Source organism: Microcebus murinus, chromosome 24 (genome assembly GCF_040939455.1).
Source record: "Microcebus murinus isolate Inina chromosome 24, M.murinus_Inina_mat1.0, whole genome shotgun sequence".
NCBI lineage: Eukaryota > Metazoa > Chordata > Mammalia > Primates > Cheirogaleidae > Microcebus > Microcebus murinus.
The window spans coordinates 13,105,635-13,122,352 of NC_134127.1; the positions used below are offsets into that span (position 1 = coordinate 13,105,635).

The 16,718-nt window shown below is 34.7% G+C and overlaps 1 protein-coding gene across 3 annotated transcripts in view; it reads right to left on the reverse strand.

The window, feature by feature from the left end:
- DLC1 (DLC1 Rho GTPase activating protein) overlaps positions 1 to 16,718 on the reverse strand; it is a 414,054-nt gene that overhangs the window by 307,341 nt on the left and 89,995 nt on the right. For all 3 annotated transcript variants that reach the window (XM_012739809.3, XM_012739810.3, XM_012739808.2), the window contains exon 2: positions 12,680 to 13,827. In XM_012739809.3, the coding sequence (XP_012595263.1) occupies positions 12,680 to 13,702 (1,023 nt within the window). In that variant the 5' untranslated portion in view covers positions 13,703 to 13,827. The remainder of the gene's footprint in view (positions 1 to 12,679; positions 13,828 to 16,718) is intronic.

Sequence of the window (16,718 nt, forward strand, 5' to 3'; positions counted from 1 at the left end):
AGCTGGGACTACAGGCATGCACCACCATGCCCGGCTAATTTTTGTATATATATATTTTGTTTTAGTTGGTCAATTAATTTCTTTCTATTTTTAGTACAGATGGGGTCTCACTCAGGCTAGTTTTGAGCTCCTGACCTCGAGCAATCCACCCGCCTTGGCCTCCCAGAGTGCTAGGATTACAGGCGTGAGCCACCACAACCAGCAGAGTTCTGTCTTTAGAGAGGAATACTGGGAGCACAAATATTGGGCAGCAGTTCATATGCATCATTCACCATATCAGTGTAGTGACTTATTTATTGACATCTCCTAAATAAATCTGGTCCTCTTAAAAATGAAAAGATTTACATGAGAGTTAGAAATTAAATTTCATAATCAATTAGCTTCAAATAAGCAACAGCACTGTTGTCCACTTATTTTCTCTGAGAAAATAAATAATCTCAGTGGTCAGGGTTAGACATTTAGGGTAACAATGATTACAAAGTATTAAATGTCAAAAATAGATTTATTTCCATTTTCAGTTGCTCAGGATAGGCTGATGTACAACTTAGCATGCTTTCTTTCTAGTCTAGACATAATAAGTTTAGGTTATAAAATTTTAGTGCTTTATGTGATCACTAACATTTTAAAAGAAAAATTTGCATGCAGATTATACTGAAATCTACTAACTTCCTCTTTTTTGCTTCCCTCCTTAATGATTGCTCAGTGTGGAACTTGTTTGAAATACTTTTCAGCTTGTTTAAAATTTATCATGCCTCAGTCCAAACACTGTGAACATCTGAGAGAAAGCACTTTGTAACTTCTAAGTGGACAGAGATAATATTTATGATAAAAGTCTATGTTGGTCACAGGGAAAGAGTACAGAATAATTGAATTAAATGAAAATTCATGCCTTAGGAAAAAAGCAAATTTTTATCATAAAATTAGAACTCAGGAGAAGCTGGGGAAAAAAAGTTCATTTCAGACTCCATTTTCAGTTTTTAAAAAGGTGAAATAAAAAGGAAAAAAAATTATTTTATATTTTTTTCAGCATATACCTGAAATGGTAGTAAAATTTTCAAAGATGTATTTTTCCCTTCTCCCAAAGTAGACAAATGTTTGAAATAGAGGGATAAAACATTTCCTTTCATCGTTCAAAAAAACCCTTAATATTAGGTTTGTGTTACATTTCTATGTTGGCCAATTCTTTCTGATTACTTTTAAATTATAGCGTTTCCATAATAGTATGCAACTCAGCATCTTCTCTGTGGGGCAGCAACTTTGCATTGGTAACAGGACATACCACTATTAACATTCTAAATTACAGCTCCTTGGTCTTGTCAACACATACACATTATTCCAGTTAAAGTGAAATGCAAGGATGTTTAAAGTTTCTTCCAACTGAAACATTCATAAACCTATGAATGCAAATTATGTCTTTCATCTCATATTTGTTTGTAGGATGCTGCCTACCATATAGTCTAGTCAACTGAGCAATATTTTGCTTGTTGGGTAAATGAACACGTGACAGGGATTAAGCATCACCTGATTATCTTAACAAAATGAAGACAAAATTCAAAGGATGTTATTGATGAATGTATTGGAAATTAAAGTTACATCTGCACAATGTCAAATTTACATACTGAGATAAATATAATAATTACTCTGCACACAAGGGCTTGGATGTTTGTTTCTTAATGTAGGCACTGATTGACTCTAAGTTAACTAAAGCTCCCACTTCCCTGTGCCTTTGTAGGGGGTGAGGTGAAGCAAATGGTCCATAGGCCCTTAAAGGTGATCCTGCTTCCCATTTCCTCTTGCACCTCCATTGGAAACATGCAGGAGCAGAGTACAGTTAGCTGACTTGCTACTGTCATGCCTGTGGTAGTGACCACTTGTTTTTGTGTGTTTGTCACCTCCTCTACTCCAAATTTCAATAAAGACTGTATTTTTGCAGGAAGCCAAATACTGCTTCTCAAATTGTGAATTATTATTGCAGATATTGAAAATGAATGTGTATATATATTTTTATTAAGGAAATTTATTTTATTTTTAGTATTCCTGCTCCAAGTTTGAGATTTATACACTTCACAACTTTCTTAAAACATTTAACTCATTTGGCAATTCATAAACAAATTTTGTGGTGTAAAATTGACATTTCATCTAAATAAAATTTCAATAACAATGTTGGAAATGAAGACTTATTCAGCACACTAAGCCTCAGCATTAATCTTTTCTACCCAAATGTAGCCTCATAACAACAGGAGGTGAATAGCATGGTTGTTTATTACTGTCCTGTGAACACACCATATCATCTGTCATGAAATTATATCACTCATAAGGCCTGTGGGCTTGCATTTTCTGTTCTTATAATTAGAAAATGTCTTCCTTTATGCTCAAATAAGATGACAATTGATATTTTACCTTTTTATCAGGTATTTATGAAGTACATGTCTCGTCTGTTTCACCCTGACTAAAATGCCTTTGAGTGCCCCCTCTAAGTGATTCTACAGAAAATTCCCTGATGTGAGAGGAATATGAAACATCATAATCAGAACTGAATTTTTACCAAGCAGGGAGTTACTCTCTTGTCTTTTTGCTTCTCATGGTTTCAGTAAGTTATGCTGTTAAATAATCTTGTTACAATTATCCATAATTGTATGAAACAATAACATTCCTTACATGATTCTTTTAATATATTAATGAGGGCATTGAGAGTTAGGGGGAATGGATACCTCATATCATCATCATTTTGTATTTGAACCATTTTGCTAGTATATCTTCTAGTAATATTTTAGTCAGTAAGGAAATTTCCATGATATTCCTTTTGCTTTTCGGCTAATTAATCAAACACTAGCTGGGGAGCGAATGAACATGTCTATAAAAGCCAACATCCTCTTCAGGACTCAATAGTATGTTGAAATCTATAGATAACTATTTTTTTTTGACAAAGTGAGCCCGGAAGTTACTTAGCTAAAAAGAACTTTAAATTTGAAAACAGGTGTTTTGCCTAAGCTGAAGTATGACATATAAAGTACTCTGTTGATTTTCATATCATCATGAAATAATTTGCTAAAAAAACTTAACATTTAAAAGTTTCTGTTTACATAATGGCTTTAATGAAGTGTTTGCTTATTTCATTTACCATTTACTTCCTAATATTTAAGTCTGTGTATTTATTTAAAAAATAAAGTTGAATTAAAAAAATAGTTAAAATTGCAGAGAGATCTTTTTCCATCATTCATTCCTGCAGGTGCAAAATCCGAAGTGCATCCTCCAAAGCTCAGCCCAGGCACCACTTGAGGGAGGCCCTTTCTGACCTCCTCATCTGGAAGGAGACCTCTCCTAGCCCTATCTCCATGAGATCTTCTTCATGTTTTCTACCCTGGATTAGATTGAACCATGATATTACTACACATGTAGTTCAAAACATAATATTGCATTAGGTTCTAATACTGATAGTTTTTGAAGTTAGTTGAGCTTAATATTAAAGTTAGTTATTTGTGTGTTACACTGCCCCCACTAATATGTAAGCTCCTTTAGGTTAGGATGCATATCTGATTCTTATTCATTTCTACACCACACATAGCGAAGTGCATGAAAATAAATATTTTAGTTAATGAAAGCATATTCCAAGCTCTACTATAATATATAAGAATAAAATTAGATAGCTAAGATGTTCATGTGGGTTGACTTACTTTCTAAATTCTCTCTCAAAATTTGTCCGTCTGACCCCAGAATTATTCCCAGACAGTTCACTATACTCACAGATCTATAACTAGGGCAATTTAGTAAAACAAACAGATGACTACTACTATTAATAATAACTGAAGTCACATGGCCTTTACTATGAGGAAACAGACACTGCTTTAATTACTTTATATATATATGAACTCATTTAATCTTCCTAATGAGAGTAAGGAATCCCATTATACAGATTAAAAAAAACTTGGGGAAGGGAAAGATTAAATAACCTACAAGATTACAAAGCTATACATGAAGGAAGCAGGATTGAAACTCAGGCCATTTAGTTTCAGGGTCCATTGGCTTCATTACTTTGTTCTGTACATAGCACTATAGTGTAGAAGCTGTGGAAGCTTACCATGGGCCATTTAGCGCTCCAGAAATTCCCAACTGAAGAAGCTACTGATGTTGGATAGCTATATATGCTATGAATATTGATTCCACTAGAATTTGACTTATTCACATATATAATAATTTAGCAATTCTTCAGTTATTTGGCAGTCAGATCCTCATCTCAAATTTTGTGTGAAAAATGGATTGTTTTACTTGCTGTACTATGAAGGTGTTTAATCACATTTCCTGTCTTATTTAATATTCATAACCAACCTTGTGAGATAGAGACTGTTGGCTCCATTTTCCAGGGATGTGAAAGGCCCACAAAGGTTAAATAACACACATAACACCCCCCAGTTTTGGTTTTACCCTTGCCTCTTGTCACAGCTTACTCTCTTGGCTAGAAAATCAAGCTGAAACCAACCTATTCATTTTCTAGACCAAGTAATAATGCTGTTTCAACATTTTTTTAAAACCCTTGGGTTAATTTTTAAAGTACATAAAAAGCAGTAAACTCTTTTGAAATTTCATTGGCTCAAAAATAGAACTGAAAAATTGAAGAAGTCCATTAATCACTAGTTTTAACCCCATGCCAATGTAGAAATAGAACTGAAAAAAAGAGTTAAAGCATATTTTCCTGTTTGCTTATATTTCCTTTGAAAATGATGATGTTATCTCTAAAATAGCACTATAATTTTCTTCACAGTTAGACAATTATCTGTGGCATAGAGATCTCGTTGGCACCAAGGGACAAGTACGTTATTTCTAAGAACACGAACTAGAAAACCAACAGATCCTGTTGGCACCATTGTGTGTGGTACCCAGATAACAGAGGCAGGGCTCTGTTATGTAGGTTATGCAAGTTATCCCAACCTTTGTGGATATTGGCATTTCTTCGAGGTAGGGAGCCAAAACCTGTGGTGGTTTTGTTAGTATTAAAAGATTAATAAGCTGGTCTTGGTTTATAGTAACAGAAATCCATGAGGAAGAAACTAAACCAGTTTCACTATTATGATACCCTCCAATGTGCAATTGGCTCTGAAATAGCCATTCATTATTTAAAATAACATCATAAAAGTCTATTAATTCTTGCTCCAATAAAAGCTGATGTCAGGTTAATGTGAACTCATTAAAAGCCTTGTTAATAACTAATGTAAATTTGCAATTTTGGTCCAAGCCACTGATTGAATCAGAGGCCCCTCACACATCATAACCACTTTTTTCAATAGCATCTGGAAAAAGAAACATTCATATCTAATTGCTTTCATTCAGAGTATATATATATCTATATATAATCTGAATACATATACTATATATATTTTATATGTTATATATAGACTTAAAGGCAAACCTCTCAACTTTATGTGGTTTTCACAATAGAAATTCAAAAGAAATTCATTAATGTTTGATACTCTCTATAAATAAAGGTCCCTCAATCTCCCCTATTCATTTGTCTTTCAATCTCTTATTCTATTCTTCCTGTCATCTTCCCTCCATTGCATTCCCAGCTTCTATAAGTCGACATTAACCAGAAAAGCTATGGAATTTCTAGGTCAGTGACTTCCTGACATTTTTGATTATGTGCTCCTTGTCGAGTATATGTTTCTTATAAACTATAACACATACACTTTTGTATTAGTATATCATATATATTATAAAACTGTGGTCCCCAACCCCCAAGCTGTGGACTGGTACTGGTCCGTGGCCTGTTAGGAACCGGTCCACACAGCAGGAGGTGAGCGTAAGGATGGAGTGGGGAGTAAGTGAAATTTCATCTGTATTTACAGCTGCTCCTCATCACCCACATCACTACCTGAGCTCCACCTCTCCCATCCCTCCCCCCAAGTCTGTGGAAAAATTGTCTTCCATGAAACTGGTCCCTGGTGCCAAAAAGGTTGGGGGTTAAAGTTATAAAACATACCTAAAATTAAATGATCAATTATAATAAATGTGAATGGATATCCTAACATTTACCTTTTCTACACCCACCCTTGCCCACTCTTCTCTGGAGACAATTGAGTATATTGTAAATAACATCTACTCATAGGTTGTTATATAACTAATCAGTTACAATTAATTAGTTGTTTTGTGGCAAAGGTTAATAATCATCTTGATCTTGAAAGTTGCCTCAGAGATCCAGATTTTATATGGTTCCTTTCTCCTTCTTCCTTTCTCATGCGCTGTTTTAGCATGAAACTAGCAAGGAGAATGAGAGATTGGGGTACAAAGTAAGGGATATCTTGTCTATGATTTTGGTTGTTTGGTTTAAGTTCTTCTGCATCTTTATAAGTTAGGCCTTGACACCTGATATTATCTTCTGAAAATAAATCTTTTACCATAACAAGGACATTCATTCATCTAAACATTTATGGACAGGTTCTAAGCACTGGGTTGTATGCTGCAGACACAAGATTGAATAACTATCCTCAGTGAGTTTATGTTTTCATTAGCAATGGTGAAATCAATTGAATTCCAGTGATTTTTTCACAATATATTATACATAGGAATCATAACTGGGATATATATGTCATATTAATAAGTCTTCTATGGATGTAGAGAGAATTGAGCAACTAACTTGGCCAAGAAAATTGGGCCCCTCCAAAAGTGAAAGTAAGCCCCTCCAAAAGTGAAAACATCTGAGGAGCTTGAAATATGAGCCTATTAGAGCTTCACCTCTAGCCCTGTGGAGATACAGCTTACAAGGGCTGGCTCTAGTCATCAGAATACCTGATGTAAAGGGATAGCAATGATTTACTTCTATCAGCTCCATAATTGCTGGAGTCGAGTTCATGTTCCTTGTCTCTGTTAAACTTCTGCTGGTGATATAATCATATTATCATGTTGAAATGGAACCTGATTGCAGCCTGTTACAAATACATTTTTGTCAAAGACTTGTATATATTTGACCAGTGCTTCTTTTGGGATCCTATTTTAGCATCTCTCTCTCTTTCTCTTACTGTCTCTGTCTTCCTTCTCTTCTCTCTCTCTCTGTCTTTTTGTTTACCTTCTCCCTTCTCCTCTTTCTTCTGTCCAGCCTCTCACCCCTTTCTCTCTTGCTACTTTCCCTCCTTTCAGTGCTGGCCTTATGTGTTAGCCAAACAGAAGCCTTATTTGGTAACTCCAGAGGGATTTTACTGACTAGATGCTTCACAATGTAAGAAACTCTGCTATCTGGTTCCTAGTGGTAGACCAAGTACAGAGAACAGGGTCTGGGATATTGGAAATGCTCAATATTTATTATTGATTGATTTAACCAGACACTATATATAGTGTTTTCCTTTATCATAAAATTAAATGTTTCTGCATTTCTGGTTGGCTTTAGGACAATTAGATTTGTCATGAGCCAAAATACTTGAGTCCCAAACATCTGCAAATATATTTTTGGCTTCTTAGTTGCTTATAAGGCAGAATCCCGTTTAAATGACATGAGCTCATCCAATAGTTTTCAGTGGCTTAATGAAGCACAAAATAAGCTACTTACAAAGCTAGTATCTTTACTTGGGGCACAAAAACAACTAAAACTATTTTGGCGTAGAACTGTCACAGGAACGTGTGGTTCAACCACATGTGAACCATCCACCTAGTAACAACTTTTCATTACCAACTGAAAAACTCCTGACCCCAAGAGATCTTACTGCCTTGGCCTCCCAGAGTGCTAGGATTACAGGAGTGAGCCACCTGGCCCAGCTCATTACCAACTCTAATCCTTGACCTAAAGAAACAATTTTAAAAACAAGAGGATTTAGGAAGAACAATCTGCTCAACAGGCCTGTGTTGTTAAAAAGCAATGTGATCTTAGCATAAAACCATACTGTTATTATGAGTTTATCTGCAGAGCTATTTATACCTACCCTGTTTTCCATTTCTTTTCTTTTTGTCAACTGATACTTATTTACAAACTGATGCTCCCACTAGTCCTTGATTTCATTTCACATATCTTGTTGGGGCCTTGGCTTCACTATTTTTTTTTTTTAGGTTTTTATTTCTTAGACAATTTTTCCTTCCATTTTTTTTATAGTCTTCCAACCACCCTCCTGCTTTGGCCTATTCCATTTTCTGCACAGTGTACTATGTTCTTTATGTCACCCATTGATCAATGTTATTCTTCCTTTACTGCAAGGCTCCCATATAGGCATTCAGGAGACAGAAAGGAGAGAGAAGGCCATCTTAGATATAGATGTGCTTTTACCAAATTTATGCATATTTTAAAGATAGGGTAAGGAGAAAATATTTTATTCTTATCAGTCATGGTAATTAATGTATTATATTTTTCAGATAGTTAAAGCATAGTATGTACAGTATAATGTTATATTCCTGGACAGTTTTTCTATAAGAAATAGTGGAGCATTTGATCAACATAACTTCAATACATGAAATAGTTTCTTAATATGGAAAGGTACCCTGTAGTGTGAAATTGAAGCGCCAAGTATTTATATAGAATACCACAGAATATATATGCATCTTGGTTGTTTATTTTAAATCATGCCATGGTATATTAGAATATATTTATATTAGAATGTTATTCCTCAATATTTATGTTATGAGTTATCTCTCAATATGAATTTTTACATTCTTTCTTGATAATAGAACTTTTAGCAGACACATACTTGCCCAGAATGCAAACTCTCCCTTTATTGCTAAATATGACTGTAAAACTTTAAGTGCTAGCCCATGATATCTGAGAGAAAAATAATTATGCACCTTTCAGAATCCTGCCTGAACACAGGAGTGTGGCCACTCTGTACCTTTTTTCCTTCCCAGTGACTTGAATATGGATGAGAGCTCAAGACAGTGGGACAGGTAGATGAAAGGGGTCTGAGTACATAGAGCCTACATACTGGTCCAGGGCTACTCACACCCAAGTATGATGTGTGTGTGAGAGAAATTTGTTGTTTAAACAAATATTATGTTGGTTTTCTGTGATAATAGCCAAAGCTATTGCCTAACTAATGCTGGGTGATAAAATAAGATTCTAAACTTAGTTTAGTTTATTGTTGGAATGTGAGGTTTTCGCTGGAATGTGGAATTAGGTGTCTTCTCAAAGTTCAGATAATCTTTGCAATTTTTCTGAGTTTATTTTGCATTGTGATATGAACTATTTCTTGTCTTATCTGAGCAAATAAAATGTACATTTATATAATTATTATGGTTATTCAAAAAATTGGGAAATATTTAAATAGTTTTTATAGAAGATTGAATTTTTGACTCTCTTTAATTAGTAAACCACCATCAAGAACAAATATACTAGTTCTTTAAGAAAAAAGTCTAACCTTAAGCCTTCCCCTACATATTTTCCATCTTCACATCTCATTTGGTTTAAAGAGACCACTTCTTACACTGTCTCCCTCCTCCAAACTTCTTTGGAATGTGTCTCTGAAAATTGCTTTTTAACCAGACACCTCACCCCAGGGACAAAGCCAGGCCCTGTGAGCACTGGGCATATGTCACCCAACCATATGGCTCATTCACTAATGTTTGCTCACATTTCATTTGGTTTTTCTTTGATTTCAGTGGCTTCAAATTCATGATCTATTTCATCATATTTAGGATAATTATCAGTTAAATGGTCCGTATTTACATATACTACAAATGCAGTCCTCTCTATTGAGACTCCTAATAAGTATAAATATGGCTATCCCTGATGGTCAAAAATATCATTGGAAACCAAGAAAAAATAAGTTATGCAAAACAATGAATGCCTGCCAAAATTTGTAGGCTTCAAGGAATAATAATTCATCTCTAAAGTACAATATCTCTAGAGCACTATTTCTATACATTCTGAGGATCACTCTTATAAGCTCTGTTTTTTTCTTCATGTCTTATAACTTTGATTATATCCTGACAAAAGAAATCCATGCTCATAAATTCAATGAAGGACTTGGTTCACTCACGTGACCATCAGATGATGAGCTGATTAAAGTTCTGTAACTACAATGATATTAGGTTATATTTCACTGTTCCAACTTCTCACCTTACAGCTATCACTATGGCTGACAAATAGTTCTAAAAATATAGACAATAAAGCAAACTTTTTGTAGAATCTGGTACCCAAGGCCCAACAGACATAAAAATATGGCTCATGGGTCCCTTCAAGAGGCTTTTATCTCTTTTAAACTCATTGCACTCTCATTAGGAATTGAGTAGTTGACTGGAATCCTTGTTGATACTTAGAAAAGCTTTATAAATATTTATTTTCATTTCACAAAAGTAACAAGAATCATAATGATACAGATATTTTGTGCAATAAAGAATCTGCCTCAAATAGTTTATATATCTAATATTACTTCATTTTTTTCTTCTGTTTATTGTATGCATTTCACCCCTAATTCTATAATATTTTATAAAAATTAATAGGATAAAAGGTGAAAATCTCCTCCTTCTATCCTTTTGATTCCACTCATTCAAAGTAACTGCCGTTAACAATTTCGTGCCTATTTAGCCAGGATTTTGTATATTCTTGTTCAGTCATATAGAGAGGTTTATGCTACTGTTTCTATTGGTATCAATTTTTGTATACACATATATATTGTGTCATTAAGGGTAGGATATGCTGTCCATATTGGTCTGTTGCTGTTGTTTTCTAGACACTTTATATCATAATCATCTTTCAAAGTTAGTGCACATGGATCTTAATCCACCTTTTAATGGCTGCATAGTATTCCATACAATAGATAAATAACAATTAAACAAATTTCTTCTTTATGGAAATTTAGACTGTTCCCTTTTCTTTCAGTAACATGCAATACAATGATAACATCTCTGTACATATATTTTTATGAATATGCTCTATTTTTTGTAAAGTTCTGAAAAATGTCAATTCAAAGGTATTTTAACACTCTTTCAATAATAACTAAAACAAAAATTCTTACACATTTTTGTTGCTCTAAGGGCTTCTCCCTTAACCATACTTTCCAGAGCAAATTCCAAACCTATAATTTTGCATTTATTGTATTCATTACAAAGCATCTCAGATGGGTTGTATAGTCAAAGTAAATATTCCACCAGACAATACCACAACACTTTAGAATGACAGAATGCTTAAAATAGAATATTTAAGTTTGGACTTGTAAATGAGATATAATTACAGCTCTCAAAATGCAACCATGCTATAGTGACATGTCTAAGAGTAAATTCTTTCCAGCATTCTTAGTATTGATATAAATGTCCAAGTGGTGAGTATATGTTTCTGGAATGTTTAATGTTTCTGTCAGCAGTTGGGCAGGATTTGTCTTATTTTAGGGGAGCTATATCATAGGTCAGTTAATACTTTCTTATAGCATTATTGCATTCCCTCCAACAAATTTGATGGTATCTATGAACATTTTTGCAGAAGTGACCTAAACATTCTAATAATAACATTTTAATACAACTTATGTAAGGAACAGAGAGTTTGCCAGAAGCACAGAATGCTCTGTTGGCATACAGCTTGAGTACACTGATCTTTGCTGTACAAACGTTGACTTCACTTAAACTAACTCATGACACGTTACAGATCTAGTTTGTTAGCAAAACCACAGTTCATGGAAACCAGATTTCTTCACCACAAAGAGAGCTGGAGGTTTTTTTTTGTTGTTGTTTTTTTACCTACAATGTAGGTAAATAGCCTCGGTTGAACAAATCTAAGAACATTAGCTTTATTGTCAGGAGAATCGAAATTATGGATTAATATATCAAGAGAAAGGCAATGAAGTATGTTTTAATTGTTGCATAAGTGTTCAATATGTAGGGTTTCTTCAGTGCCAATGGCCATGTGGAATTTATAAGAAGGAACTGTATTTGGACTTAAATCAGGATTATAGAACGCTACATTATTGGACAAATTTTAGGGAAATCCTAAAGATAAGTTTTGGTCAAGAGTTTACTTGCTAAATCATAATTCGTGGAGCACTGTGCCAATTCTTACTTCTTTCACTTGGAAACTTCTTAGGGGAACGTGGCATCTCCAGAATTAGTGCCAGGGGCTTTGTCAAGAAAAAATATTTTCGGTTATTGACCCTTTTGGTTAAGAGTTAAAGAAAAGTTATGGCAAGAAACAGAGACCATAATATATCTATGGTGAATGTGCCAGGGTATCATTTAAAATAGAATCAGCAATTTTGGGGAGAAGGGGTACTGCTGTCTTTGTATATATAAAGGGATTATTCTTAATATGTGATTTATACTACTTTCATTATGATAAAATATACATTTTGGTGAGAAAAAGAAACAGGCCCAAATAAATAGTATTAAATAAAAAATACCATGGCTTTGTTTCTAAAAATTAGAGCTCATTCTTCAGAAAGCCTTGAACTACATAATTATGAGCTATATGGTGGCTATTTAATTCCAACTAAAGAAAGTGATACCAATCCTGTCTTCAGCACAATTCCAAAATAGAATGTTCATAAACCATTGCAAATACATAGATTATTATATTTTAATTTTTACATACTTTGATGCTTTTACATACTTTGATGCTTTTTACATACTTTGATGCTTTCAAAGTGGGCAATCTTTGAATTATGCAGCTCAATGCAGGCCAAAAGAAACATCTCCATATCTCTTTAGTCCAAGCGAAAGAATAAGTGATGAAAACAAAAATATTTACACAAGTTTAAAAGCCAGATCATCTAGGCATGTATCTTACCTTTCTTTTGCGAAGTCTAACTTGGTTATCTGTGGGTTCCTGGGTGGCCAGAGTCTCCTGTGAGTGTAAACACTGCATGTCATCTTCTGCCTTGACCTTAGGAGGACTTTTGTTTTGATGTTCTGAGAAACCACTCTTCTTCAGGCCATTTACAGCTGACATTCCACTGGGGTAGGAAGAAGGCTGCAGGAGGCAGCTTCCAAAATCTGCTTTCAATAATGACCGTCCTCTGTCTGTACAAGGAATAGCCAAGAACTCATCTTGTACTACAGTGCAGGTGCTTCTTTCATTCTCATCTTTAGGGAAATCAGGTTTCCGTCGTTGTTGAGCAATTACAGCAGAATTAAGCAATTGCTTCTCTGGCACAATATCTTTCACATGCAAAGAGTCGAACACATTTACTTTGGGTGCATCTTTTATTTCACTTAAGTTTATATCATTGTAAAGCTCCAGGCTTTTACTTATAGTGTCAACAACTTTTTTTTCCCCACTTTCTTCTACCAGTGTTAAATCAGCGTTACCAGCCACTCCCCAGGAGTTAGGAGAATCTTTGTTACTTTCCATGATGGGTAGTGTCTTCACTAAGGAGCCTGCTCCTTCAATGGTATGTTGGCCTGACGATTTTTGCCCTTGGGTAGTTGAACTACGTTTATCATCTGTAAGGTATAAATCAGAATCGGTATCCTCATCAGAAACATGCACTAGTGTTTCTGTGCTGGCTTCCAGGGAAAGAAACTGATCTTCACCTTCACGGTTGTCATTTTCATCCACCTCCTTTGAAATGTGACCCATTGGCCTGCCAGGAAAATCTCTCAGCTCTGGTCCATGACAGCAGTCTGGTAGTGAAACACACCTCTCTTTGAGGTCCGCATTTATAGTTGCATCCTTTTCCATACTTGCCTGCAAGCTGTCAGCTACTAGTCCATGATGACATGCTGTGTTACAATCATCAGAATTAAAAGGCAGTCCCTTCCATCGGGTCACATGTTCTTCCCAGCTTCTTTTTCTGATAGCTACAGACATGTCATCGTAGTTTAACAACAGACAGAGAGATACATTCCATATGAGGCTAAGGGAGATGGAACTTGATGAAAGATTATTTCAAATTCATGGATCAAAGAAGGGAGTGAGTTTTGTCATTTCGCCACCTATTAAAAAATTTTAAAAACATGTAGTTATGGATACATTTCTAAAGTCAAAATATATCTAGGGGGAAGAGAGCACTTGATCTGTGCTGTAAAAATTGAGGTAAGAGATTTTCTAAAGCTTCTGTTTAATAGTGTTTATAGTGCTATTTTTTTACGAAGCAGCCTAATATTAGAAGAAAATTTTACATTTAATATTTCTTGTCAAAAATCGTCAGCAAGGCTTTTAAAGGCATTTGGATTGGTCTACTCATGAATAAAAATATAAATACAGAGCATTTAAAACTCCATTAAGGAAATATTTGGAATGTAATACTAAATAGAAGTTACTAGAAGAAACATGTTGCTCTAGCTTGCATGCTTTCCTGATTTACTTTTGTGAATACAGGTCATTAAAGAAATCCATTCGCTGTTTGGTTTGCAGCAAAGGCCACCAGGGAATTGTTCATGTAAAACTTGAGCTATAGAGACAGCATGTGTAATGTATTAGTGTGTGAAAGAGCTAATACGGATTCCAAATGACCAGGATGTATTTACTCCAGGGAGTGACTAAGAAACACAGAATAATCCAGTTTAACTCATATTAACACACAATTCATGGATAAGAAAGTGTAACATATACCATTTACAATATTTCAGGATAAATACATCTGTCCTATCACAGCTACTACTTGTTAGCAAGTGATGTTGAAGCTTAGAGAAATTAAATAACTTGCCCAAAGTTATACATCTAGCAAGTGAGCCTAGATTTAAACTGGATCTCGGTCAGGGCTCAGGCTCAGATAGCTAACAACCTTCATTGTCTCCTTGGAATTATGAGGTTCTAACTTCATCCCTTCCCCTGGCACCCCCCCCATATGTTTAGTATGTGTAAACTCTAAATGCCTCATGTAAGAATTCAAGTGAACTAAAAGTATAAGATAATTGGTACTATTCTTCAGCTATTTGAGTCTCATTCTCTTTGGTTTCTAAGGAGTTTTGCTTGTATATTACTATTAGGATTTGGCCATAAAAATGTAAGAACACATGAAAATTATATATAAGATAAGATCAGAATATAAACACATTCCAGGTATCCATCCTTTTGCCTTGAATTATTCAAACCCATAGTTAAAGGAAACAAATTATACCAATGTAAACTCAACCTTATAAAAAATGGCTAATCCAAATGTGGTCCTACAATAAAACCAAATTATTGGACTATAAAAGGGAAATCCTATTCAAGAGGAGGCACTTTTATTTTTTTTGATATTTTATTTTATTTATTTTTATTTTTTTATATTTTATTTTATTATTTTATTTCAGCATATTATGGGGCTACAAATATTTAGGTTACATATATTGCCTTTGCCCCACCTGAGTCAGAGATTTGACTTCACAAAAGAACTGTCAACACATGAGTTGGATTGGCTTATCGATTTCAGCCCTAAACAAGATTAACTTCTGTGCTGGTTTTGAGTCACTTTAGTCTATTGAAAAGGACTCTGACTCCCCATCAAAAAGGTCAAGGTATTCTTACTAAGCACATGCTGGAAACGTAAATACTTTTGCCTTCTAAGACTGGTGAAATTAAAAAATGTCCTAGAATTTTGGTATCCTTGCCTGACCAAATATCTGTCCGGATACTGTTTGATTCCCTCAAAGGTCTGTGGCCATCTTTAAAAATGGTCAGCCTTCACAGTTTCCATGTTGGCATTTATTTTGCACTCAAAACAAAATATAAAGTCTATGAATTCCATGCATAAGTCATTATAGTGTGGGAGGCTACGGAAAGTGGAAAAAACGCATAGATGCAGGCCAGAAAATTTCTGCTTTCATGGGCAAATTTGGGTTGTAATAGGGAAGTTCTGTTTTAGATGCTTTATTTTCTTTATTTTTATCCAGAAAAAGCAGGCTAACTTAAGAAATGCCAAGAGGTATTACTGTATCATTCTTAAGCAGCATTTACATTTAAGTTGAGCCAGAATTCTGGTTTCATTTCTTTTACTAAGGAAATATATGGTTTCATTAACTTTTTGGGGAAAAAGATTACACAAAGATTTTGCCTGTAAGACCTCACAATGATATTATTAACTTATTTCACTCTACCTTGACAAGTAGGTAAGTATTTCTATCATATCAAGGAAGATAGTTCAAGTTCTGAGACAATCTAACTGCAAAGAGAGATTGTAAATTAGATAGATGCAATTTAGCATTAATTCTTTCTGTTCTTATTTCTAATCTAGATTTCTTGGACATTTATTTCCAAATCACCCCTGTAAATATAAACCATTAATTTAATTTTATTTTTTTGAGACAGGGTCTTCCTCTGTTACCCTGGCTAGAGTGCAGTGGCATCATCATAGCTCACTGCAACCTCAAACTCCTGGCCTAAAGTGATCCTCCTGCCCTCAGCCTCCCGTATAGCTGGGACTACAGGACCTCACCACTGTGCCTGCCTAATTTTTTTCTATTTTTGGGAGAGACAGGGGTCTCACTCCTGCTGAGTTTGGTCTCAAACACTTGAGCTCAAGCAATCCTCCTGCCTCGGCCTCTCAGAGTGCTAGGATTATGGGCGTGAGCCACCATGCCTGGCCAACACTGTCTAGTTTTAAGACAAAATTTCCTAATAATCGTTATGACCATCATCATTACATTTTGAGTGCCCAGTTATGTCATGTGGTTTAATAGATTTTTTTAAACAATCTCTGCAAGCTTTTCTACTCATAGATCCTATCTCAATTCTGATATGTAAGATTTATAGCTAAATCTGCCTCCATGATGAAAAGGCTAAACAGAATATTAACAAATAAGAGCATTAGATTATTGTTGATTGCATATAAGCATACTGGCCTCATTTTCTATGCCATTTGAGTTGACTATATTAAGTCCTGTAAGAAAGAGAAGTCTTTGTA